Source organism: Mustela lutreola, chromosome 15, assembly GCF_030435805.1.
Source record: "Mustela lutreola isolate mMusLut2 chromosome 15, mMusLut2.pri, whole genome shotgun sequence".
NCBI lineage: Eukaryota > Metazoa > Chordata > Mammalia > Carnivora > Mustelidae > Mustela > Mustela lutreola.
Genome location: NC_081304.1, coordinates 22,320,847 through 22,344,904, shown reverse-complemented (window position 1 = coordinate 22,344,904; position 24,058 = coordinate 22,320,847). Strand labels below are relative to the sequence as shown.

General features: G+C 39.8%; 1 protein-coding gene and 1 non-coding gene across 7 annotated transcripts in view; one reads left to right on the top strand and one right to left on the bottom strand.

The window, feature by feature from the left end:
* CDK12 (cyclin dependent kinase 12) overlaps positions 1-24,058 on the top strand; it is an 89,468-nt gene that overhangs the window by 9,224 nt on the left and 56,186 nt on the right. For all 6 annotated transcript variants that reach the window (XM_059150097.1, XM_059150100.1, XM_059150096.1 and 3 more), the window contains exons 3-6: positions 7,292-7,468; positions 9,195-9,334; positions 9,875-10,045; positions 15,579-15,768. In XM_059150097.1, coding sequence (XP_059006080.1) covers positions 7,292-7,468; positions 9,195-9,334; positions 9,875-10,045; positions 15,579-15,768 — 678 coding nt within the window. The remainder of the gene's footprint in view (positions 1-7,291; positions 7,469-9,194; positions 9,335-9,874; positions 10,046-15,578; positions 15,769-24,058) is intronic.
* LOC131817173 (U6 spliceosomal RNA) lies at positions 1,910-2,015 on the bottom strand. Its single transcript, XR_009348381.1, has one exon. It is a non-coding gene; the product is annotated as a U6 spliceosomal RNA (small nuclear RNA).

The following is a 24,058-nucleotide window of genomic DNA, read 5'->3' as shown; positions in this document are numbered from 1 at the left end:
AGATCCTACCCTCTTATTCTCTAGGATATAAGTTTAATTTTAGTATGTGCTGGCAAAGCAAGCATGGGTATGAGTTTAATTTATTGCAACAAACTTTTATTATAACCATAAAAATAAGTGCTACTGATCTTACACCCCAGACCAATTCCTAAGCTTCCATTATTTTCCAAGTGACATCAGTAATTTGAATGATGATACATTTCAGCTCTTTACATCTGTATTTTTCCAGACTATGCTCTGTGCCTTTTAAGAAGGTGCAAATGCAATTAAAAAAATTTTTTTAAGAATGAGTCCATTATGGGACGCTTGGGTGGCTCAGTTGGTTGGGCAGCTGCCTTCGGCTCGGGTCATGGTCCCGGCGTCCTGGGATCAAGTCCTGCATCAGGCTCCTTGCTCGGCAGGGAGCCTGCTTCTGCCTCTGCCTGCCATTCTGTCTACCTGTGCTAGCTCTCCCTCTCTCTCTCTGATAAATAAATAAAATCTTTTTTTTTTTTTTAAGATTTTATTTATTTATTTGACAGAGAGAAATTACAAGTAAGCAGAGAGGCAGGCAGAGAGAGGAGGAAGCAGGCTCCCTGCTGAGCAGAGAGCCCGATGCGGGACTCGATCCCAGGACCCTGAGATCATGACCTGAGCCGAAGGCAGCGGCCTAACCCACTGAGCCACCCAGGCGCCCTGATAAATAAATAAAATCTTAAAAAAAAAAAGAATGAGTCCATTACTATTCATAGTGGTAAATCTTATTTTAAAGAAAATTTCCACCTGTTCTTTCTAATATTATTAATTGTCAGTTCTGCCATATCCTAAGATTTGCAAAGGAGAAGGATAAAACCTGAAATTTATGTAAAAAAAACTTGTTTAGGTACACAGTATACTTCTCACAGATACAAACTACATGTTTCTGTGGGTTTTGTTGGAAAAGGAAGTACCAGATGAGCATTATCCAATAGGACTCTGGGCCATGATCTGTTTATAGGAACCCTGTTTAAATATTAGTTTACCTAGTGGCTAGAGTAGTATCAGTGTGGCTGAGAATCTTCATCTTGAAATGTTTACTTGGCTAAACAAATAATTATTGAACTTATCTACCTTGTGTCAGTATAGTGTGCAGATTTCCAGAGGTGTAATAATTTTGATAGGCACATAGGAATTTCTATCTTTTAGGTTGGGATGAAAAGTAAAGTAAGACTATTCAGTGGTTATTTGAGTATGTGTGGCTATCTTTAAGAATGTGTATGAGAGGGGCACCTGGGTGGCTCAGTGGATTAAGCCTCTGCCTTCGGCTCAGGTCATGGTCTCAGTGTCCTGGGATCCAGCCCCACATCAGGCTCTCTGCTCAGCCGGGAGCCTGCTTCCCTCTCTCTCTCTTCCTGCCTCTCTGCCTACTTGTGATCTCTCTGTCAAAAAAAAAAAAAAAGAATGTGTATGAGAGGGTGCTTGGGTGGCTCAGTTAAGCAACTGCCTTCAGCTCTGGTCATGATCCTGGGGTCCTCGGATTGAGTCCCACATTGGACTCCCTGCTAAGTGGGGAGTCTGCTTCTCTCTCTGACCGCCCCTCCATGCTTTCACTCTCTCTCAAATAAATAAATATTTAAAAAAAAATGTATATGAGAGAATGAAGTGAACAGAAGTATTTTTTGTTACATTATCAGTTCTGATTGTGAAAGTATAACTCTTTCATAGTCCAATGTACTTAATTTTTAATAGTATGTTAATTATGTAAAAACTCATACACAATAAAAACAAAGCATCTAGTTTCTATGGAGACAGATCCATATATATCCATATAAATTCACACCAAAAAGTCCAGAAAGATTTCTTTAAGCTAATAATAATGGTTATCTCTATGAATGGGACTTAAGATGAGGATAAAAAGTAAAGAACCTTGTCTGCAAAATTTTAATATTTTAAAAATACTGAATGCTTCACAAATTTCCTTGTCCTCCTCACACAGGAGCCATGCTAATCTTCTTTGTATTATTCAGTTTTAGTATATGTGCTGCTCAAGTGAGTACCAATGTAGTCGTTTTTAAATGTATGATTATTATTAGTTTTCCACATAAATATAAATAAATTATTAAAGGTAGAAAAATGGAAATGAAGGTATCTTCCACAGTCTATTTTTTCACTATGTGTTTTAAATTCAGGGTGGTTTTTGTTTTTGTCTTTAAATTTTTTTTATTTTTTGTGGTGCCACACTATCCCTGTATCATATCAGCTGCACCTGTTTTTCACATGAAAAATAATTTTTATCTCAGAAAACTTTTCAGGAAGAAATCGGAAAGTTGCAAGTGGAATTCATTTATATATATATATATGTGTGTGTGTGTGTGTGTGTATGTGTATATATATATATATGTTTATATATATATATATTTTTTTTAAGATTTCATTTATTTATTTATTTCACAGACAGAGATTACAAGTAGGCAGAGAGGCAGGCAGAGAGAGAAGGAAGCAGGCTCCCTGCTGAGCAGACAGCCTGATGCGGGGCTCGATCCCAGAACCCTGGGATTATGACCTGAGCCGAAGGCAGAGGCTTTAACCCATTGAGCCACCCAGGCGACCCTCATTTATATTCTTAATCATCTTATGTGAGATTGCAGCAGCTTAATTTTTAAGAATGATTTATAGATATTTTTGTTGTATACAGTGCTTTAAACATAGAACACAGAATGTGATCAGTAAATATTGCTTATTTGAATAAGACTACTGAAAAAGACAGGATCAGGACTTATGTGGATGACACTGGGCATATAGTTAATTCACTCGGCACATGGATGATGTAAAGCTTGTATCAGGATTTGTCTTCTTTTAAAGTCCCTTTAGGAATAGAATGAAACTTTTTTTTCAAACATATCTATAGGGCCCGGAGTGTATTAATCCAGGTATCAAATGCAGGAGTGGATTTAACTAATGGTATTGCCAGAGCCTTTCTAATTCATGGTCTGCAGTTCTTTGTTTTAAGAAATAAAGGTTGCTGGGGCACCTGGGTGGCTCAGTGGGTTAAAGCCTCTGCCTTCAGCTCTGGTCATGATCCCAGGGTTCTGGGATCAAGCCCCGCATGGGACTCTGCTTGGCAGGGAACCTGCTTCCTCTCCCTCTGCCTGCCTTTCTGCCTACTTGTGATCTCTGTCTGTCAAATAAATAAATAAAATCTTAAAAAAGAAAGAAAGAAAGGTTGCTAAACTATCCATTCTTCATAATATAGTACATTTATCATGAAAATAGCTATTCATCGGGATCACCTGCTTTTTTTTTTCTTAAGATTTTATTTATTTGAGAGAAAGAGTGGCAGGAAGGTCAGAGGTAGAGGGACAAACAGACTCCCCACTGAGCAGGGATGTACCTCAGAACCCTTGAGATCATGACCTGAGCCAAAGTCAGACGCTTAAGCCACTGAGCCACCCAGATGCCCTGGGGATCGTCTGCTTTTAAGATCATCTGTATACTCTTTTTTAAAAAAATTTTAGGTTTTATTTATTTATTTGACAGACAGAGAGGGAACACAAGCAGGGGGAGTGGGACAGGGAGAAGCAGGCTTCCTGCTGAGCAGGGAGCCCAATGTGGGGGTAGATTTCAGGAACCTGGGATCATGACTTGAGCTGAAGGCAGATGCTTAACAACTGAGCCAACCAGGCACCCCTGTATACTTTTTTAAAAAATTTCAGTTGACTGTGGCTCTTGGCTGGCTCAGTCAGTAAATCATGCAACTCTCAAGTCTCTCAATTTTGGGGTCGTGAGTTCAAGCCCACGTTGGGCATGGAGCCTACTTCAGATAAATTTCAGTTAACCACACAGGGTTTTTAAAATCTTTGTTTTCAGGGTACCTGCCTGGCTCAGTTGGTAGAGCGTGCAACTCCTGATATAAGGGTTGTGAGTTCAAGGCACACTTTGGGTGTAGAGCTTACTTTAAAAATAAATAAATAAATAAAACTTCATTTCTGATCCATTTTTTTGTGGTTTGGTTCATTTGGAGTTTATCAGACTTAGTAGAGTCTATATTATTCTTTAAGGCTTTATCTTGGGGCACCTGGGTGGCTCAGTTGGTTAAGTGTCTGCCTTCAGCTCAGGTCATGATCCAAGGGTTGTGGGATCGAGCCCCGAGTCATGCTCGCTGCTCAGCCGGGAGCCTGCTTCTCCCTCTGCCTCTGCCTGCTGCTCCCCTTGCTTGTGCTGTCTATCTCTGCCAAATAAATTTAAAAAAAAAAAAAAAAAAAAGACTTTAAAGTATTGTGCTCTTGTAGAAGAGGAAGGATCTGTGTGACCATTCAGATTTGATTTAGAATTTTGCAAATGGAATGCTTCGTTCTCATTTTTAATGTATACAACTTAAATTTTTATTTTTTTTTAAAGATTATTTATTTATTTGACAGGCAGAGATCACAAGTAGGCAGAGAGGCAGGCAGAGAGAGTGAGAGAAAGAGAGAGAGAGGAGGAAGCAGGTAAAAGGCAGAGGCTTTAACCCATTGAACCACCCAGGCGCCCCAGCAACTCAGATTTTTTTTTTTTTTTTAAAGATTTTATTTATTTGTCAGAGACAGAGGGAGAGAGAGTGCGCGAGCACAGGCAGACAGAGAGGCAGGCAGAGGCAGAGGGAGAAGCAGGCTCCCTGCCGAGCAAGGAGCCCGATGTGGGACTCGATCCCAGGACTCTGGGATCATGACCCGAGCCGAAGGCAGCTGCTTAACCATCTGAGCCACCCAGGCGTCCCACAACTCAGATTTTTAATAGAAGTTTGTAAAAGTAAATCATTTTTTAAACAACCTGCTTTAAGGGGAAAAGGGTAAATGATTGTATTTAAAGCTGTTTATGCTGTTGTGAAAAATATTAGGAAATCAGTCTTTTTAAATAGTTGTTATGTAAATTCATATTCTTTATTAACAATAAAGACTTAGTAGTGGTATTGATACTATAGTACAGATTAAATCCCATAATCATAAATTCGAGGAGACTATGCAGATTTTAAAATTTTAGCAGTTGTGGAGCTTGGTAACTTTTTGAAAGAAAATTATTATACATGAGCATTTATGCAACTACTCCCCATATGTGAACCGAACTACAGGCATAAATGGGGAACCAGGAAATACTGACATTGGCAAGATCGGCTCTTCTTGGTACTGAATCCTCATAGTAATGACTTAGATGTTCAGTATCTGCTCTCCAGTGTTAGATCACCTCTGTACCATATGTCCTCTGCACTGTATAGAGCTGTGTTTTACTGTGTGTATACTGAAGGCTAAAGGCCATAATGTTAAGCATTGCAATTTTATGAGTCATCATTATTCCACAATGTTTGGTACATTGAAATTTGTTGAAATAGGATTTGACCTGTATTCAATTTATATGTTCTAAACTGGTAGTACATAGCAAATACTCACGCTTTATGAAATAAACATGCTAAACATGTAATTTTTCAGAAGTAATGTACATTTTCACTGTAGCAAACTGAACATGAACTTGTAAAGCCAACCTTAGAGAAAACAAGATCTAAATATAAGGGACGCCTGGGTGGCTCAGTTGGTTGGACAACTGCCTTCGGCTCAGGTCATGATCCCGGAGTCCTGGGATCGAGTCCCGCATCGGGCTCCCAGCTCTGCGGGGAGTCTGCTTCTCCCTCTGACCTTCTCCTCGCTCATGTTCTCTCTCACTGTCTCTCTCTCAAATAAATAAATAAAATCTTTAAAAAAAAAAAAAAAAGATCTAAATATAAAACATAGACTGAACTTACAAGAAGTGATGGTGAGAAAATTCAGATATTTCAGTAATAGTGAAGCATAACCAAGAAGTATTCTATTTCTGAAGCATGAAGAATTAAAATTTATAAAGAGTATTCTGATATTAGTAGTTGAAAAATTAGGAATTTTCATTCCCTGAATGTCTTAAAAATTGGGGAAATTTTAAAAATCTATATTGTGTCCTGCCTGGAGGTTTTCTAGGAACAGTCTTTGTTCCCAGGGTAGAAAAATCTTTGTGCAGATTGTAATAATGTTTTGTATTCATCTCTGTCAGTAACTGAACAAAAAGTTTCAGATGATCCTTTTGAACTCTGTTGACTACTCTAGTTCTGGTTGATATGCACAAACTAATCTAAATTCTATTCTGCCTAATTTACAAGAGATTAAAATGATGAAAGTTGGTAGAAAGTTAAACTTTTTGCGACTGTTTTCATGTGCAATCTTTAATAAGAAACATTGCAATGGATGGATCTTTATGGTTCTATGGAAGTATTCATGACAGAATACATGTTTTTATAACCACTTATAAAAAAAATGTGGAGGAAACGCCTTCTGTGGTTAGGAGGATTCTCAGCTTGTTTTCAAGCTTCTGATACTGTGATAGACTAGAAAAGACTTATTATGTAGCATGGTTTTATTTGTAGGCATGCATTAGTATGTTATCTTTTTTGAGGACATGCATAGCACAAAATCCTTCTTTATAAATAAGTTGAGATGCTTAAAAAATTGGATCTGAATACTGACTTTCCTACTGTATTTCAGAAAAGACATCCTTTCTTCCTGCCCCCTCACCCATACCATTTTGTTGATTTTCATAAGAGGCCTGCTACCAACTGCTTTAATGATTCTGAAATAGTTTGATGGACTCTTAGAATTTTATTTTATCTATTTATTTATTTTTAAAAATTGCCTTGGAATTGTGGGAAACCATTGCATTTCCTTTCTTTTTTTTTTTTAAGATATGATTTATTATTTGACAGAGACACAGAGAAAGAGGGAACACAAGCAAGGGGAGTGGGAGAGGGAGAAGCAGGCTTCCTGCTAAGCAGGAAGTCTGACATGGGGCTTGATCCCAGGACCCTGGGATCATGACCTGAGCCAAAGGCAGATGCTTAATGTCTGAGCCACTCAGGCACCCCAACATTGTTGAACTTTGATTCCTTATGCTGGTTAAAATACGTGGAATAGTTTTGGTGACTCCATGACTTGCAGTGGTACTTTGGGAATTCAAGATGATTACTTCCTGTATTTTATTTCATCTCAGTAAAACTCCAATAGAATCTTAAGAAAAACATTAAAAAGTTTGTCATAGGATGTACAAGTAATATCCCAAATTTTTTATTATTTTATGTCCTATGGATTTCTTTTTGTGAAATCCAAGTATCTTTGACTGTGATAAACTCCATCTCCTTATGTTACATTACAGGGTTTTATCCCTTTAAAGTAAAATCTTTATAATCTTTTTAATAGCCAGACATTATAAGCTTTAAAAAGTTTTATTTTCAAATTTTTAAGTAATTATGATCTTTTTCTTCTCTTCCTCTTTTGTTTAGTCCAAAAGAAACTCCACCTTCAAAACCTGTAAAGAAAGAGAAGGAACAAAGGCCACGTCACTTACTCACGGACCTCCCTCTCCCTCCAGAACTTCCTGGTGGGGATCCATCTCCCCCAGACTCTCCAGAACCAAAGGCAGTTACACCACCTCAGCAACCATATAAAAAGAGACCAAAGTGAGTTTTTAGAGGGTATTTTATTTTATTTTAGAGAGAATGAACAGGGGTGGGGGTGGCAGAGAGAAGGAGAGGAAGAGAACCTCCAATAGACTCTGCACTGAGTGTGAAACCTGACTCGGGACTCCACGACATGAGATCACAGCTTGAGCTGAAACAGAGTCTGACCCTTAACCAACCGAGCCACCCAGGTGCCCCTGGAGGGATCTATTCTTAATTATAGCTTCCTTCCTTCGTTTTGGGCCTAAATCTCATACTTTCTTCCACAACCTATGCCAATAGGATTATATAAAATTGGGCCTAATGTGTATGGATAAATTTTTAAAGATTTTATTTATTTGACAGAGAGAGAGAGAAATCACAAGTAGGCAGAGAGGCAGGCAGAGAATGGAGGGGGGAAGCAAGTTCCCCGCTGAGCAGAGAGTCCGATGTGGGGATTGATCCCCACTGAGCCACCCAGGCGCTCCCCCTAATGTATATATTTTATATTAATGGATAAAAGCCTTTCTGGGAGACCTGTTCATCTGCACCCTCAGATACCTAGTGTTTTTAGAAAAGCAACGATTTCTCAAATCCAGGTATACCATGAACATTGATCGATCCCATGTGTCTTTTGAGTTTGATACTTAAAATATTAAAAAGGAAGAAAGCTCTTTTATTCAGGGTATATCAACCATATACACATAAATAAAAAATCAATAGATGTGGGATATTTTTTTCTTAAACCACATAAATTGCCATGCCATACATGTAATAAAATCTGGGTTTGATTTTAGCTCAGATCTTTGGATTGTTAGCTTTCCTCTTTTTTTAAAAAACTAGACACCATACCCACTGTGGGGCTGAAACTTACAATCCTGAGATTAAGCCAGCCAGGCATCCCAGCATTCCTCTCTTAATAATAAAAATAGTTACCATTTATCGAGTACATATTATTGCCAAAGTTTTAGATATATGTTTTTATTCTTTAAAAAAAAAATTTGGGGGGGGGGGGCGCCTGGGTGGCTCAGTGGGTTAAGCCGCTGCCATCGGCTCAGGTCATGATCCCAGGGTCCTGGGATCGAGTCCCGCATAGGGCTCTCTGCTCAGCAGGGAACCTGCTTCCCTCTCTCTCTACCTGCCTCTCCATCTACTTGTGATTTCTCTCTGTCAAATAAATAAATAAAATCTTTAAAAAAATCTTTTTTTAAAGATTTTATTTATTTATTTGACAGACAGAGATCAGAAGTAGGCGAGAGGCAGGTAGAGAGAGAGAGGAGGAAAGGGATGTGGGGCTCGATCCCAGGACCCTGGGACCATGACCCAAGCCAAAGGCAGAGGCTTTAACCCCCTGAGCCACCCAGACGCCTCTAAAATTTTTTTTTATTAACGTATAATGTAGTATTCGCCCCAGCTATACAGGTCTGTGAATCATCAGGCTTACACATAGTAGCCCTATGATGTAGGATTCTTTTCCCATTCAGTAGATAAGAAAATAAGCAGCACATCTATTATTTGATCTTATGCCTTCGTGAAGCAAAAATCTGTCTTAGCCACTGTGAGAGACCATTTATTTCATATCATTTGATTCCTGCCTTTTTAATAAAGAAATTCATACAAGATTCATGGGTCAGAGAATCATCATAAAAGAATTCTGTTTTCTTCTTTGAATACACTTAAGTTTTTAAAATAATTTTATTTGGTTTGTCTTGGGGGGGCTCCTTTTTTTTTTTGTCTTTTTGTTTAGAATTTGTTGTCCTCGTTATGGAGAAAGAAGACAAACAGAAAGTGACTGGGGAAAACGCTGTGTAGATAAGTTCGACATTATTGGGATTATTGGAGAGGGAACCTATGGCCAAGTATATAAAGCCAAGGACAAAGACACAGGTAAATATTGCCACAAAATTCTAGATGTCAGAAGTATAAAAATTTTGCAGTACTAATGCTAAAGTAGACTTAGCAAAAGTGAATTTTGAGTTCTAATTTGGTTTCCAAAAGTTACTAAAAGACTAAAATTTTCCAGAAGAATCGTATTATTATTACTGTTTAAAAACCTTCCTCTTTATCTGATGTCCATTGTTAATACTTTATAATAAGCTTCCTGGGAATTTAAGAGAGTAGAAATAAAATTTATAGGTTGCTCTTTGGTAGGGGTTTGTCCTTAAAATGAAGTAGTTGGATTTTTGGCATATTTTAATAATTCAGAATTTTTAGGCCTTGCTGAATACTGAATTAAGAAATACAAGTCTTAAAAAAAAAAGGCAAGAAAGGGAACATGGAGTTTTGTTTTGTTTTTTTGAGGTATAAAAGTATCTGGTATATAGCATTAAAGTAAGCTAAATCGGTCTTTCAGAGCAACTTTGGGCATATACTAGCTGGCCAAAAAATGCTAATTGATAATGTAATAGTTTGAATTTGTTGTAACAGGAGAGCTAGTGGCCCTGAAAAAGGTGAGACTGGACAATGAGAAGGAGGGCTTCCCAATCACAGCCATTCGTGAGATCAAAATCCTTCGTCAGCTAATCCACCGAAGTGTTGTTAACATGAAGGAAATTGTTACGGATAAACAGGATGCACTGGATTTCAAGAAGGACAAAGGTACTAGCAAGGAATCGTATTTCTACAGGGTAGATCGATACATCTTATTTTTTTCTCTTAGCTTGTTTGCCTATTTGACCAACTTCTTGAATCCATACTGGAGTGAAGATGTTAGTTTTGAAGTCTCTCTCTCTCTTTCTCTCTCTTTTTTTTTTTTTTTAACAAATTATAATAATAGTAATGGAAATTAAACCCAGCTTTATCAGTTAGTCTCTCTTTTTTTTTTTCTTAAAGATTTTATTTATTTATTTGACAGACAGAGATCACAGGTAGGCAGAGAGGCAGGCAGAGAGGGGGAAGCAGGCTCCTTGCTGAGCAGAGAGCCCGATGTGGGGCTCTATCCCGGGACCCCGGGATCATGACCTGAGCCTAAGGCAGAGGCCTTAACCCACTGAGCCACCCAAGTGCCCCTCTCTTTTTTTTTTTGAAGTGGGCTCCATGTCCAGCATGGAGCCCAGCATGGGCCTTGAACTCATGACCCTGAGATCAAGACCTAAGCTAAGATCATGTGTGGAATACTTAACTGGCTATCACCCAGGTGCCCACAGTTACTTTCATTCTTACGTCATCCCTTCTCGTCATTTTTTATAAGGCATCCATACTTTTACATGGCTTTGCACTTACAGTTTAGAATTCAAAACAGATATTTCTAAAACAATCTTTAGATCACATACTGGTTTGTTTTCCTGGATTTGTAACTTTTGTCTCTTTGGGGGATAAAATTGTTCATTCATACTTATGTTTGAAGTAGTCTATATATGTCATTCAACCCACTTTTATTAAGGCAAATCTGAACATTTCTTTTATGAAGAAATGACATCTATGAATATAGTCTGGAATGTTAAGAGAGAATACAATTGAAGTACATAAAATTAGGAAGGTAATAGGTAAAGTTAAGCTGGGCTTATTTATAAACCCTTAAAGATATTAGCACTAGGAGAGTAGCACTTCTCAAGTTTGGTAGAAGTAGTTTTTGTTTTTAGTTTTATTAAATGGTAGAAGTAGTTGTAAGGAAATGAAAAGAAATTCTGCTTATATAACAGTAGTTAGATAAATTTATGGATGTTAGACCAGAATAGAATTAAGAATACTGGTGTTCTGGTAGACTGGGTGTGTCTTAACTTCTTCTGATTATAAGAATAGTAAAATGTGTAGGTAGTTTTTCTAAAGATAAACAAGAATATGTTAATTGGTTTCTTCTGGAGTGGAGTTTAATTTTCCTTTGCTGTTCTATACTGTTTAAATAGTTTACCATGTACTGTTTAAATTCTTTTTTAAAAAATCATAAAATAATAAAAGTGAATAAATGGATGTGATGCATACCCATTGTGGTAAAATTAAAAATGTGGAAGGGTAAGAAAAAGAAAATGGCAATCATTTCTCTCCCACTCCATCCCAGTCTACCACCATCCATAGAAAACCACTATAGTATTAGCATTTTGATGTATTTCTTTCTAAGTATTCTAAATATGTTATATTTATTTTAGCATAACTGAGATCAAGTGTATTTAGTGTAAGTCATTTCCCATGTCATTAATGTGCTTTAATGACTGCATAAGGCTAGATGAGTCTACATTTGTAGTAAGTCATTTCCCATGTCATTAATGTGCTTTAATGACTGCATAAGGCTAGAAGAATCTACATTTACTTAATCAGTCTCTCTTGAGCAGTTAGTTGCCCATTTATTTTATTTATTATTATTTTTTAAAGATTTATTTATTTGTTTTTTTTTTTTTTTTTTAAGATTTTATTTATTTATTTGACAGACAGAAATCACGAGTAGGCAGAGAGGCAGGCAGAGAGAGAGGGGGAGGCAGAGAGAGAGGGGGAGGCAGGCTTCCCGCTGAGCAGAGAGCCTGATGTGGGGCTTGATCCCAGGACCCTGAGATCATGACCTGAGCCGAAGGCAGTGGCTTAACCCACTGAGCCACCCAGGCGCCCTGTTTGTTTGTTTTTAAGATTTTATTTATTTGACAGCAAAATCACAAGTAGGCAGAGAGGCAGGCAGTGAGAGAGGGGAATGCAGGCTCTCTGCTGAGCAGAGGAGCTCGATCCCAGGTCCCTGAGACCATGACCTCAGCCGAAGGCAGAGGTTTAACCGACTGAGCCACCTAGGTGCACCAAGATTGTTTGATTGAGATTGATTTTTTAAAAGATTTTATTTATTTATTTGACAGAGAGAGGAAGATCACAAGTAGGCAGAGAGGCAGGCAGAGAGAGAGGGAAGCAGGTTCCCTGCTGAGCAGAGAGACCTATGCGGGGCTTGGTCCCAGGACCCTGAGATCATGATCTGAACCGAAGGCAGAAGCTTAACCCACTGAGCCACCCAGGCACCCCCCCCCCGATTTATTCTTAGTGAAAGAGTACATTTGCATGAGTGGTGGGAGAGGCAGAGAGATTCTTTATGTCAAGCAGACTCCTTGCTGAGCGTGGAGCCCAACTGAGGGCTCAATCTCATGACCCTGAGGTCATGATCTGAGTCAAAATCAGATTAAGAGTCTGACGCTTAACTGAGCCGCCCTGGCGCTATTATTACTGTTTTTTTGTTTTTTTTTTGTTTTTTTTTTTTAAAGATTTATTTATTTATTCATTTGACAGAGAGAAATCACAAGTAGATGGAGAGGCAGGCAGCGAGAGAGAGAGAGGGAAGCAGGCTCCCCGCTGAGCAGAGAGCCCGATGCGGGACTCGATCCCAGGACCCTGAGATCATGACCTGAGCCGAAGGCAGCGGCCTAACCCACTGAGCCACCCAGGCGCCCCTATTACTGTTTTTTTAAGTAAGCTCTCTGCCCAGTGTGGGGCTTGAACTCATGACACCAAGGTCAAGAGTGACATGTTCTAGCGACTGAGCCAGCCAGACGCCCCAATTAGTTACTAGTTTAAAAAATGTAATAGTTCTGCATTCAGCATTTTTGGTCATAAATCTTTGTGTTTTGATTTATTAATATAGGTTCTTAGAATTATTTGGTGGAATGGATTTTTTTTTTATTTACTTTTTTTAAAGATTTTATTTATTTATTTGACAGAGAGATCACAAATAGGCAGAGAGACAGACAGAGAGAGAGATGAGGAGAAGCAGGCTCCCAGCTGAGCAGAGAGCCCTATGCGGGACTCGATCCCAGGCCCCCGGGATCATGACCTGAGCCGAAGGTAGAGGCTTAACCCACTGAGCCACCCAGGCGCCCCGGTGGAATGGATTTTTTATATTTAATATTAGATTGCTTTTAAGATAGTAATTATTTATGCCCACCTGTGAGTGCCCATTCCACTTTTTCCTCCCTAAGATTGAGTATACCTTTTGAAAAAATTGTCATTTCAGAGGTGCCTGGATGGCTTGGTCGGTTAAGCTTCTGCCTTTGGCTCAGGTCATGATCCCAGGGTCCTGGGATCTAGCCCTGCGTTGGTCTCCTGCTCAGCAAGGAGCCTGCTTTTCCCTCTTCTGCAGCTGCTCCCCTATTTGTGCTCTCTCCCTGTATCAAATGAATAAATAAAATCTTTCAAAAAATAAAATATATTAAAAAAAGTAAATTGTCATTTTGGTAGGTAGAGTATGATGTCATTATTTTGGTGTTTTTTTTTTTTTAATTTTATTTATTTATTTGACAGAGATCACAAGTAGGCAGAGAGGCAGGCAGAGAGAGAGAGGAGGAAGCAGGCTCCCTGCCGAGCAGAGAGCCCGATGTGGGGCTCAATCCCAGGACCCTGAGACCATGACCTTAGTTGAAGGCCTTGAGGCTTTAACCCACTGAGCCACCCAGGCACCCCTAATGTCATTATTTTGGATTACATTCCTTCTGTTATTTCTGAGTTTTTTTCCATGTTTATCATGTTTATCAGCTTAAACATGTTAAACGTGTCCATGTTTATCAGCTTCACTTATGGTCTTTTCTTTGAGTTGTCCTTTTGTGTCCTCTATCTACTTATCTTTTGCAGTTGGTGTTTTTCTTATTAGTTTGTATGAGCTCTTGACTATATCTAAGATATTCCTTTAATGCAGTGTTTCTTAAGTTTTGGGGGGTTATGGACCTCTTTTAACATCTTAAGGATCCATACTTTAAAAAAATAAGTTCAAAATGTTGCATATTATGTGTTTAAAATATTGCATACTCTTTCAGGGAGTTCAAAGAATCCTTGAAGCCTGCCCTCTAGATTAAGATTGCTTGCCCTTATGCTGGTAGGAGACAGAATTTTAGACTGGATAGATAATTGTCTAACCTAGGTTTAAAACTGTTTATGGGGCGCCTGGGTGGCTCAGTGGGTTAGGCCACTGCCTTTGGCTCAGGTCATGATCTCAGGGTCCTGGGATCGAGTCCCGCATCGGGCTCTCTGCTCAGCGGGGAGCCTGCTTCCTCCTCTCTCTCTCTGCCTGCCTCTCTGCCTACTTGTGATCTCTCTCTGTCAAATAAATAAATAAAATCTTAAAAAAAAAATAAAAATAAAAAAATAAAACTGTTTATGTTAAAATATTTGTCTTTGTCATATACCCTGCTAAAGTGGAAAGACAGCATGGATTTCAGATTTTTTACAATTCTTTTAGCATACTTATCACTTATCCCTTTATCTACTTTTTTTTTTAAATACAAATTTTATTTGAGAGAGAGAGTATGAGAGGGGAGAGGGTCAGAGGGAGAAGCAGACTCCCCATGGAGCTGGGAGACCGTTATGGGACTCGATTCCAGGATCATGATCTTAGCCAAAGGCAGTTGCTTAACCAACTGAGCCACACAGGCACCCCTTTTATCTACTTCTAAATTTAAGGAGTTTAATTAGAAGGTTCACCTTTCAATTCTTTTTCTTTTTTATTTTTAAGATTTTATTTATTTATTTGACAGAGATCACATGCAGACAGAGAAGCAGGCAGAGAGAGAGGAGGAAGTAGGCTCCCCACTGAGCAGAGAGCCCAATGTGGGGCTTGATAGCCAGATGCAGGACTTGATCCCAGGACCCTGGGATCACGACCTAAGCCGAAGGCAGAGGCCTTAACCCATTGAGCCACCCAGGCACCACTCATTTCTTAAATATTATGAATTTCACTAGTAATTTATACTGTATATACTGTGCTATCCCTGACATGTTATGTGAGTCCTATTAAATCTAACTGAGGTAAAGACTTATACAGAAGTAGCCATAGACAATATTGGCATAGTAACAAATGGGCATAGTTATAACAAATAAAACTTTATTTTACAGTGACAAACAGCAGCCTAGATTTGGCCTGAGGCCTATAATTTGCCAACTGACTTAGATTGTAGAAGACTAGTAGTATCAACTTGATCAGGGCAGTTGTTCTCCTCAAGTAAATAGATCAAAGAGCATTGGGTTAAAAGTCAGAGGATTAATTAAAATAGTATTTCTGTTATTTGTTATTAGAAAGGGCAAGTTATTTAAGTTCTCTGAGTTTCTTCATTTATAAAATTAAGTAGTTGTTTCAGAGAGCCTTATGGTGCACCCCAAAATTATATTAAAATTTGAGGCATTGTCATTTCAGTGTCCTTTTCCTCTTGTTTTAATTTTCTTTTTCATTTTTGTATAGGTGCCTTTTACCTTGTATTTGAGTATATGGACCATGACTTAATGGGACTGTTAGAATCTGGTTTGGTACACTTTTCTGAGGACCATATCAAGTCATTCATGAAACAGCTAATGGAAGGATTGGATTACTGTCACAAAAAGAATTTCCTGCATCGGGATATTAAGTGTTCTAACATTTTGCTGAACAACAGGTAATGTAGTAACCAAATAAAGTTAACCATTTTCTCCCTCTCTTCTGACCCAGCTGGTTAGTTGGGGTTACAGGTAGACCCAATGATGCAGTTTTTTGCATTTACATACATCTGATGATTGTACTATAGGAACATCTTACGATAGGGTTATTCTTATGAGCAGAGTCTTGAGACTTGTTGGTAAAGAATTTAAAAAGGTAGGATTATAAAGGTTTATTAATTGCAAACATTTTATGAAATCACTCATATCCTACAGGAACATTCAGAGAGCTTTTTGCCATAGTTAGTAAATATTATTGTGGTTTTTGGCAAATTAAAACACACGTTGAGTTCTCAGTGAAATTCTCCCTTGTTTAAGTGGGGAGAAACATGCCTGCTCTTACAGCTATTCTTGAGACTCTCCGTTATCAAATTTCAGAGTAAACACAGGTGTAGCTGGTGGTTGATCTTTTTGCCAAGCACTTAACTCCCAAGTCTGATACTATTGAAGTTATACCAGTGTTTGGTTCTTTAGGTAACTGGGCTGTTTGTAGCCATCTTTGACTGATTCACCCATTTTTATTTTTATTATTAATTAATTAATTAATTAATTTAAAGATTTTATTTATTTATTTGACAGAGAGAGATCACAAGTAGGCAGAGAGGCAGGCAGAGAGAGAGGAAGGGAAGCAGGCTCCCTGCTGAGCAGAGAGCTCGATGCGGGACTCAATCCCACGACCCTGAGATCATGACCTGAGCCGAAGGCAGCGGCTTAACCCACTGAGCCACCCAGGCGCCCTGATTCACCCATTTTTAAAATACATTTCCGTTCAGTTATATTTAACAAATACTACTATCTGCATAGAGTTATAGAATGATTATGACTTATTTCTCATCTTTGTGGAGTGATATAACCAACTACACAGAGTTGCCCAAGGACTGTCCTGGTTTTACTTATTTATTTTAAGTTTGGGGTTTGTTGTTTGTTTTTTAAGAGAGCAGGCAACCAGGAAGAGGGAAGGGCAGAGAGAGACTCTTAAGCAGGCTCCATTCCCAGCGCTGAGCCCAATACAGGTCTCAATCTCACACACTGAAATCAGGCTGTGAGGTGAAATCAAGAGTCTTGTACTTAACTGACTGGGCCACCCAGGTGCCCCTAAAGATTATTTATTTATTTATTTATTTATAAAAATTTTTTTAAAAAGATTTTATTTGTTTATTTGACACAGAGAGAGAGATCACAAGGCAGCGTAGCAGGCAGAGAGAGGGGAAGCAGGCTCCCTGCTGAGCAGAGAGCCTGATGTGGGGTTTGATCCCAGGACCCTGAAACCATGACCGAGCTGAAGGCAGAGGCTTAACCCTCTGAGCCACCCAGGCACCCCAAGATTTATTTTTTCTTTTTTTCTTTTTTTAAGATTTCGTCTATTTATTTCACAGAGAGAGACACACTGAGAGGGGGAACACAAGCAGGAGGGGTGGGAGAGGGAGAAGCAGGCTTCCTGCTGAGCCAGGAGCCGGATGTAGGACTCAGTTCCAGGACTCTGGGATCACAACCCGAGCCGAAGGCAGCTGCTCAATGACTGAGCCACGCAGGCACCTCAGATTTTTTATTTTCTTAAAAAATTATTTATTTATTTCTTTATTAAAAGATTTTGTTTGTTTATTTATTTATTAAAAGATTTTAGGGGCGCCTGGGTGGCTCAGTGGGTTAAGCCGCTGCCTTCGGCTCAGGTCATGATCTCAGGCTCCTGGGATCGAGTCCCGCATCGGGCTCTCTGCTCGGCAGGGAGCCTGCTTCCCTCTCTCTCTCTCTCTGCCTGCCTCTCCGTCTACTTGTGATTTCTCTCTGTCAAATAAATAAATAAAATCTTTAAAAAAAAAAAATTTAAAAAAAAAAAATAAAAAAAATAAAAAATTAAAAAAAAAAAAAAATAAAAGATTTTATTTATTTATTTGACAGACAGAAATCACAAGTAGGCAGAGAGAGAGGAGGAAGCAGACTCCCCACTTAGCAGAGAGCCCGATGCGGGGCTTGATCCCAGGACCCTGGGTTGATGACCTGAGCCAAAGGCAGAGGCTTTAACCCACCTAGCCCCTCAGGCGCCCCTAGGTTTTATTTATTTATTTGACAGACAGAGATCACAAGTAGGCAGAGAAAGGAAGGAAAGCTGGCTCCCCGCTGAGCAGAGAGCCCGATGCAGGGCTTGATATCAGGACTCTGGGACCCTGACCCAAGCCAAAGGCAGAGGCTTTAACCCACTGAGCCACCCAGGCGCCCCCAGATTTTTTTATCCTTAAGTAACCTCAACACCCAATTGTGAGGCTTGAACCCAGGACCCCAGGATTAAGTTACATGCTCCACCAATTTAGCCAGTTCGGTGCCCCTGTCCTAGTTTTAGCACTGGAGGTCCCACATGGGATAGTTGGTCACTAGAAAGCTTAGAGTTTAATAGGGGAGCTAACAAATAAATCACTCAATCCAGTAAATATTTATTAAGCACTCCTCACCCCCCCCACACATGTGATGGCTAATTAAGTAATGTCTCAACCCTAGGGGTGCCTGGGTGGCTCAGTGGGTTAAAGCCTCTGCCTTCGGCTCAGGTCATGATCCCAGGGTCCTGGGATCGAGCCCCACATCGGGTTCTCTGCTCAGCAGGGAGCCTGCTTCCCTTCCTCTCCCTGCCTGCCTCTCTGCCTACGTGTGATCTGTCTATCAAATAAATAAAGTAATGTCTCAACCCCAAGATCAAGAGTTGTATCTCTACCCACTGAGCCAGGCAAGTGCCCCTAAGCCCCACCCATCCCTACCTTTTTTTTTTTTTTTTTCCTTGAATCTGGGAGCATCTGGGAAGATGCAATTTTGATGAGTAAATAGGAATTTATCAGAAAGACATACAACAGAGGGTTAAATTTCTAAGTAAAAGAAATTACATGGGCAAGATCACATAAATAAGAAAATGAATGTGCAGTATCTGAGAAAAATGTAAATAGGTAAATATATCTAGAGCAAGAAGAGTAAAGCACATAATGATGAGATGAAGCTGGATAGTTGCAAGGAGCCAATTTAAGGATCTTGTATATCTTGCTAAAGAACTTACACTATAGGGCGTCTGGGTGGCTCAGTGGGTTAAGCCACTGCCTTCGGCTCAGGTCATGATCTCAGGATCCTGGGATGGAGTCCAGCATCGGGCTCTCTGCTCAGCAGGAAGCCCGCTTCTTTCTCTCTCTGCCTGCCTCTCTGCCTACCTGTGATATCTCTCTCTCTCTCTGTCAAATAAATAAATAAATAAAATCTTTAAAAAAAAAAAAAAGAACTTACACTGTAGATGAAAGCCATTGAGTGGTGCTGGTTTTTTTGTTTTTAAATTATACACTTAGGGGCACCTGGGTGTTTCAGTCAATTGGGGATCCAACTCTTGATTTCAGCTCAGGTCATGATCTCAGGGTGGTGAGATTGAGCCCTGTATCCAGCTCTGTGCTCAGGGTGGAGTCAGCTTGAGATTCTCTCCCTCTGGCCTTCTCCCTGCTTGCTTGTTCACTCTCTCAAAAAATGAATTAAACGGGGCGCCTGGGTGGCTCAATGGGTTAGGCCGCTGCCTTCAGCTTGGGTCATGATCTCAGGGTCCTGGGATCGAGTCCCACATCGGGCTCTCTGCTCAGCAGGGAGCCTGCTTCCTCCTCTCTCTCTCTGCCTGCCTCTCTGCCTACTTGTGATCTCTCTCTGTCAAATAAATTTTTTTAAAAAATTAATTAATTAAACAGTTAATTTGTATTTTAAAATTATACAGTTCATGCATTATTTTAAATTATTTTCTATGATGTATCTAATTATTATATATTGTCATACTTAAAATACTTTGTGAGACAAAACATGATGGTAAAAGATTATCCTGTCAGTATCTTTTTTTTTTTTTTTAAAGATTTTATTTATTTTTCAGAGAGAGAAAGGGAGAGAGAGCGAGCACAGGCAGACAGAATGGCAGGCAGAGGCAGAGGGAGAAGCAGGCTCCCCGCTGAGAAAGGAGCCCGATGTGGGACTCGATCCCAGGACACTGGGATCATGACCTGAGCCTAAGGCAGCTGCTTAACAAACTGAGACACCCAGGCACCCAGGCATCCTCTGTCGGTATCTCTGTACCCACAATTTTCGTTAGAGCTGGGTTTGGTTAATCTACATCCATAGTAATAATGCTTCAAAAATTTAATGATGGCTCTCACCTTGCAGCATTCTGGACTATAGCATATACTTGTCTTGGTTCCCTTTGCTTCTCTAAGGGGGATGTCTCAGGTCAGGGAATAAACTGCAGTACTGTTTGTTGACCTTTCTGTTAGGTCAGGCCCCCTCCCTGTCTTCCCATATTCAGGAAGCTGATGAGATTCTAGACTAAACTGAACTTCCTCTTCAGGTTGCTTCTTAGCAGGATGCAGGAGTCTTATGATCTAATCTGATCCATTCAGCCTTTGCTCTTGCCTGTTTGGCTCTGTTTACATAGAGAATTTGGGGTGAGATGACCTGGAGAAAATGGTAAGGAGCCCTCACCTGGACCAGGAAGTGAAGGCAGTTGATGAGAGAGGGAGGAAAGCAGAGCTGGGCTCCATGATGTTTGTTATACCTTCCTTACACAAATATAAATGAGACCAAGTCATTTTAGGTGGTGGAGAGACACAATTAGTCTCCTCTTTTAGAAAAATCACTAAATGGTCATTCTAATATGGTATAGACTAGAGGCAGGGAGACCTATTAAGAATATGATAAGAAATTGTCAGTGTTTCAACTAACCAAGGCTTTTCTAATAGAGATGGACAGGATCAACTTTGTGGATCAATAGACTTTGGTGAGTAAATGAGTGGTAGAAAATGAATGAGAGTGCTTTAATGGAACTCACAGATTTCTGACTTAAGAAAATAACTAGATGGGTAGCATAATCATCAATATAGGTAATGTAAAAGGAAAAGCAGGACAGGTGAGTGAAGAGTAAATCCCTTTTGGATATGGCTGTTGCATATCCAGGGTAGTGATATCTCATAGGCATATGGTCACATTGAAGTTCCAGACTAGCAGTATAGTTTAGTTTAGGAGTTACAGCAGAGAAAAGGTGTCAGAAGATGGAATCCAAGGGAATGGTCAGAAAGATACAGAGAAAATGAGGAAATATCATGAACCTAAAATAGGCAGGTTTAGGAGCACCTGGGTGACTTAGTTGGTTGAACATCTGATTCTTGGTTTTGGCTTACATCAGGATTTCAGGATCCTGAGATGGAGCCCGGTGTCTGGCTCCAGTGGCATTCAATGCAGAGTCTGGTTGAGATTCTCTCCCTTTGCTCCCCGTCACACTCACTCTCACTCTTTCTCTCTCTGTGTGTCAAATAAATAAATCTTAAAAAAAAAAAAAAAGGTTTAAGAAGGGATGGTCATATATATCAGGTGATGCAGCCAGATGATAAGACCAGAGAAGGAATCTGAACATTAAAAGGTCAGCATTGACACTGTGTGGTAAGTTGGTGGGTAGCACAGTTAATGGGAAGGTGATGGTAGGTGTGTCTTTAATTTTTACTATTTATTTATTTATTTAAAAGTTTATATGCATTTATTTGACAGAGTGAGAGAGGGAACACAAGCAGGGGGAGAGGGCAAGGGAGAAGCAGGCTTCTTGCTGAGTAGGGAACCTGGTATGGTCCTCCATCCCAGGACCCTGGGGTCATGACCTGAGCTGAAGACAGACACCTAGGCGCCCTACATTCTATGTTTTAAGGATACAGAGGTTTGAGCATATTTAAATACTAAGGGAAAAGAAAATCAGTAGGGAGAAATTGAAGATTCAAGAAAGAACAAAGAATTAATTAATTAATTTTTTAAAAGAACAAAAATAATTTAAAGGATCAAGGTTCTAGAGGAGATGGAATCAAGGCCACAGGTTATAGTGGCCACAATTAGAGGTATTGATTATCCTTGAATAAGAGAAATTGACACACTTTTTCTATAATTGAAAGAAGAAAGGTTATATATGTATATATATATATATATATATATATATATATATTTTTTTTTAATAAAGCCTCTTCTTTTTTTTAAGATTTTAGAGAGAGAGATCACAAGTAGGCAGAGCAGTAGGCAGCGAGAGAGGGGGAAGCAGACTCCCTACTGAGCAGAGAGCTTGCTGCGGGCCTCCATCCCAGGACCCTGAGATCATGACCCAGGCCAAAGACAGAGGCTTAACCTCTTATATATTTTAAAGATTTTTTATTTTAAAGATTTTATTTATTTATTTGAGAGAGAACACGGAGAGAGAGGGAGAAGCTGACTCCCCACTGAGCAGAGAGCCCAACTCTGGGCTTGATCCCAGGACCCCAAATTCACCACTTGAGCCAAGGGTATGCACTTAACTGAGCCACCCAGGCCCTCCAAAGGGAAACTTACAGATGCAATTAAGGTTATGTGGATAAAAGAATGTCAAGTAGCTCCCACCTGATGATTTCTGGGTTTGTTTTTGTTGTTTTTTTTTTAATTTTAAGACTTTATTTATTTGAGAGAGAAACAGAGATAGCAAGAGAGCCTGAATGGGGAGGAGAGAGAGAGAAGCAGACTTGCTGCCGGTTTCGGAGCCAGATCCCAGAACCCTGGGATCTTGATCTGAGCCAAAGGCAAATACTTTACTGACTGGGCCACCCAGATGTCCTAGGACTTCTCTTTTTTCTTTTTTCTTTTTTTTAAAGATTTTATTTATTTGTCAGAGAGAGAGCGAGCGAGAGCGAGCACAGGCAGAGTGGAAGGCAGAGTCAGAGGGAGAAGCAGGCTCCCTGCGGAGCAAGGAGCCCGATGTGGGACTCGATCCCAGGACGCTGGGATCATGACCTGAGCCGAAGGCAGCTGCTTAACCAACTGAGCCACCCAGGCGTCCCAGGACTTCTCTTTTTAATGAAGGAGGTCATTTACTGGAGATAAGAGAGTAGACTATAAAATACGCTAGGTGCTTGGTGATGTTTAGGTCTAGCCTAATTTTCCATAGTTATATATCTCTTGCCATTTTAACTTTTAGTTCTTTGTGCTTTCAGGCCTGGATCATCTCAGGTTCTAAGAGTGAGGATGCTGAGAAATTTGAGGAAGTCTTTATGTCTCATTATAGGACTCAAGTCCGCTAGTCCTTTTCTTTTTGCTTTTCTTAGAATTTGCTTGTAGATTGGATTTAAAAATGACATGATATTTGGGGCAAGTGAATAAGGTGCCCAATGATCTTTACTAGGAATGATAGGGTTGTTTTAATTTAAAATTGTATAGCCAGTAGTTACTTTGTATGTATGTATGTATTTATTTATTTATTTAAGATTTTATTAATTTATTTGAGAGAGAGAACATGAGCGTAGGGGAGGAGAAAGGGGGAGGGAGAAGCAGACTCTCCAATGAGTGGGAGCCCGATGTGGGGCTCAGTCCCAGGACCCTGAGGTTATGACCTGAGCTGAAGGCAGACACTTAACGAACTGAGCCACCAGGTCCCCCAAATTACTTTGTTTTAATATTTTGTCCCATTGCTCATAATTGAGGGGCACCTAGCATAGCCTTTATTTTCCCTATGGTTTTACTTTTCTATCCGATCTCAGCTATCCCTAGTACCTTAAAAAGAGTGAACTGGCTTTTCATTACCCAAGAAGTTACACAAGCAGTAAATGTGAAGAATTTAGATAAATATGGTTAATCCAGAATAGTTAATAGTTTAAAAAGTTTTCTGACATTTTACGTTGACATCACTGTCAAGGACAGAATGCTTAGGAGAGTGAAACTTATGTGTGATCCGTTTAAGGGCATGGTTCTCAAAAGTGTGGTTCTCAGGGATACCTGGCTGGCTCAGTTGGTTAAGTATCTGCATTCAGCTCGGGTCTTGATCTCTGGGTCCTGGGATTCCCTGTATTGGGGCTCTCTGCTGGGCAGGGAGTCTGGTTCTCCTCCTCCTGCCTGCCACTCCCCCTGCTTGTGCACTCACTCTCTCTGTGTCAGATGAATAGATAGAATCTTTAAAAAAATGGGCACCTGGGTGGCTCAGTGGGTTAAGCCGCTGCCTTCGGCTCAGGTCATGATCTCAGGATCCTGGGATCGAGTCCCACATCGGGCTCTCTGCTCAGCAGGGAGCCTGCTTCCTCCTCTCTCTCGCTCTGCTTGCCTCTCTGCCTACTTGTGATCTCTCTCTCTCTGTCAAATAAATAAATAAATAAAATCTTATAAATAAATAAATAAATAAATAAATAAAACATTAAAAAAAAAGTTCTCAGACCAGCAGCATTGGCATCATCTTCTGTGGGCTTCTTAGAAATGCAAGTT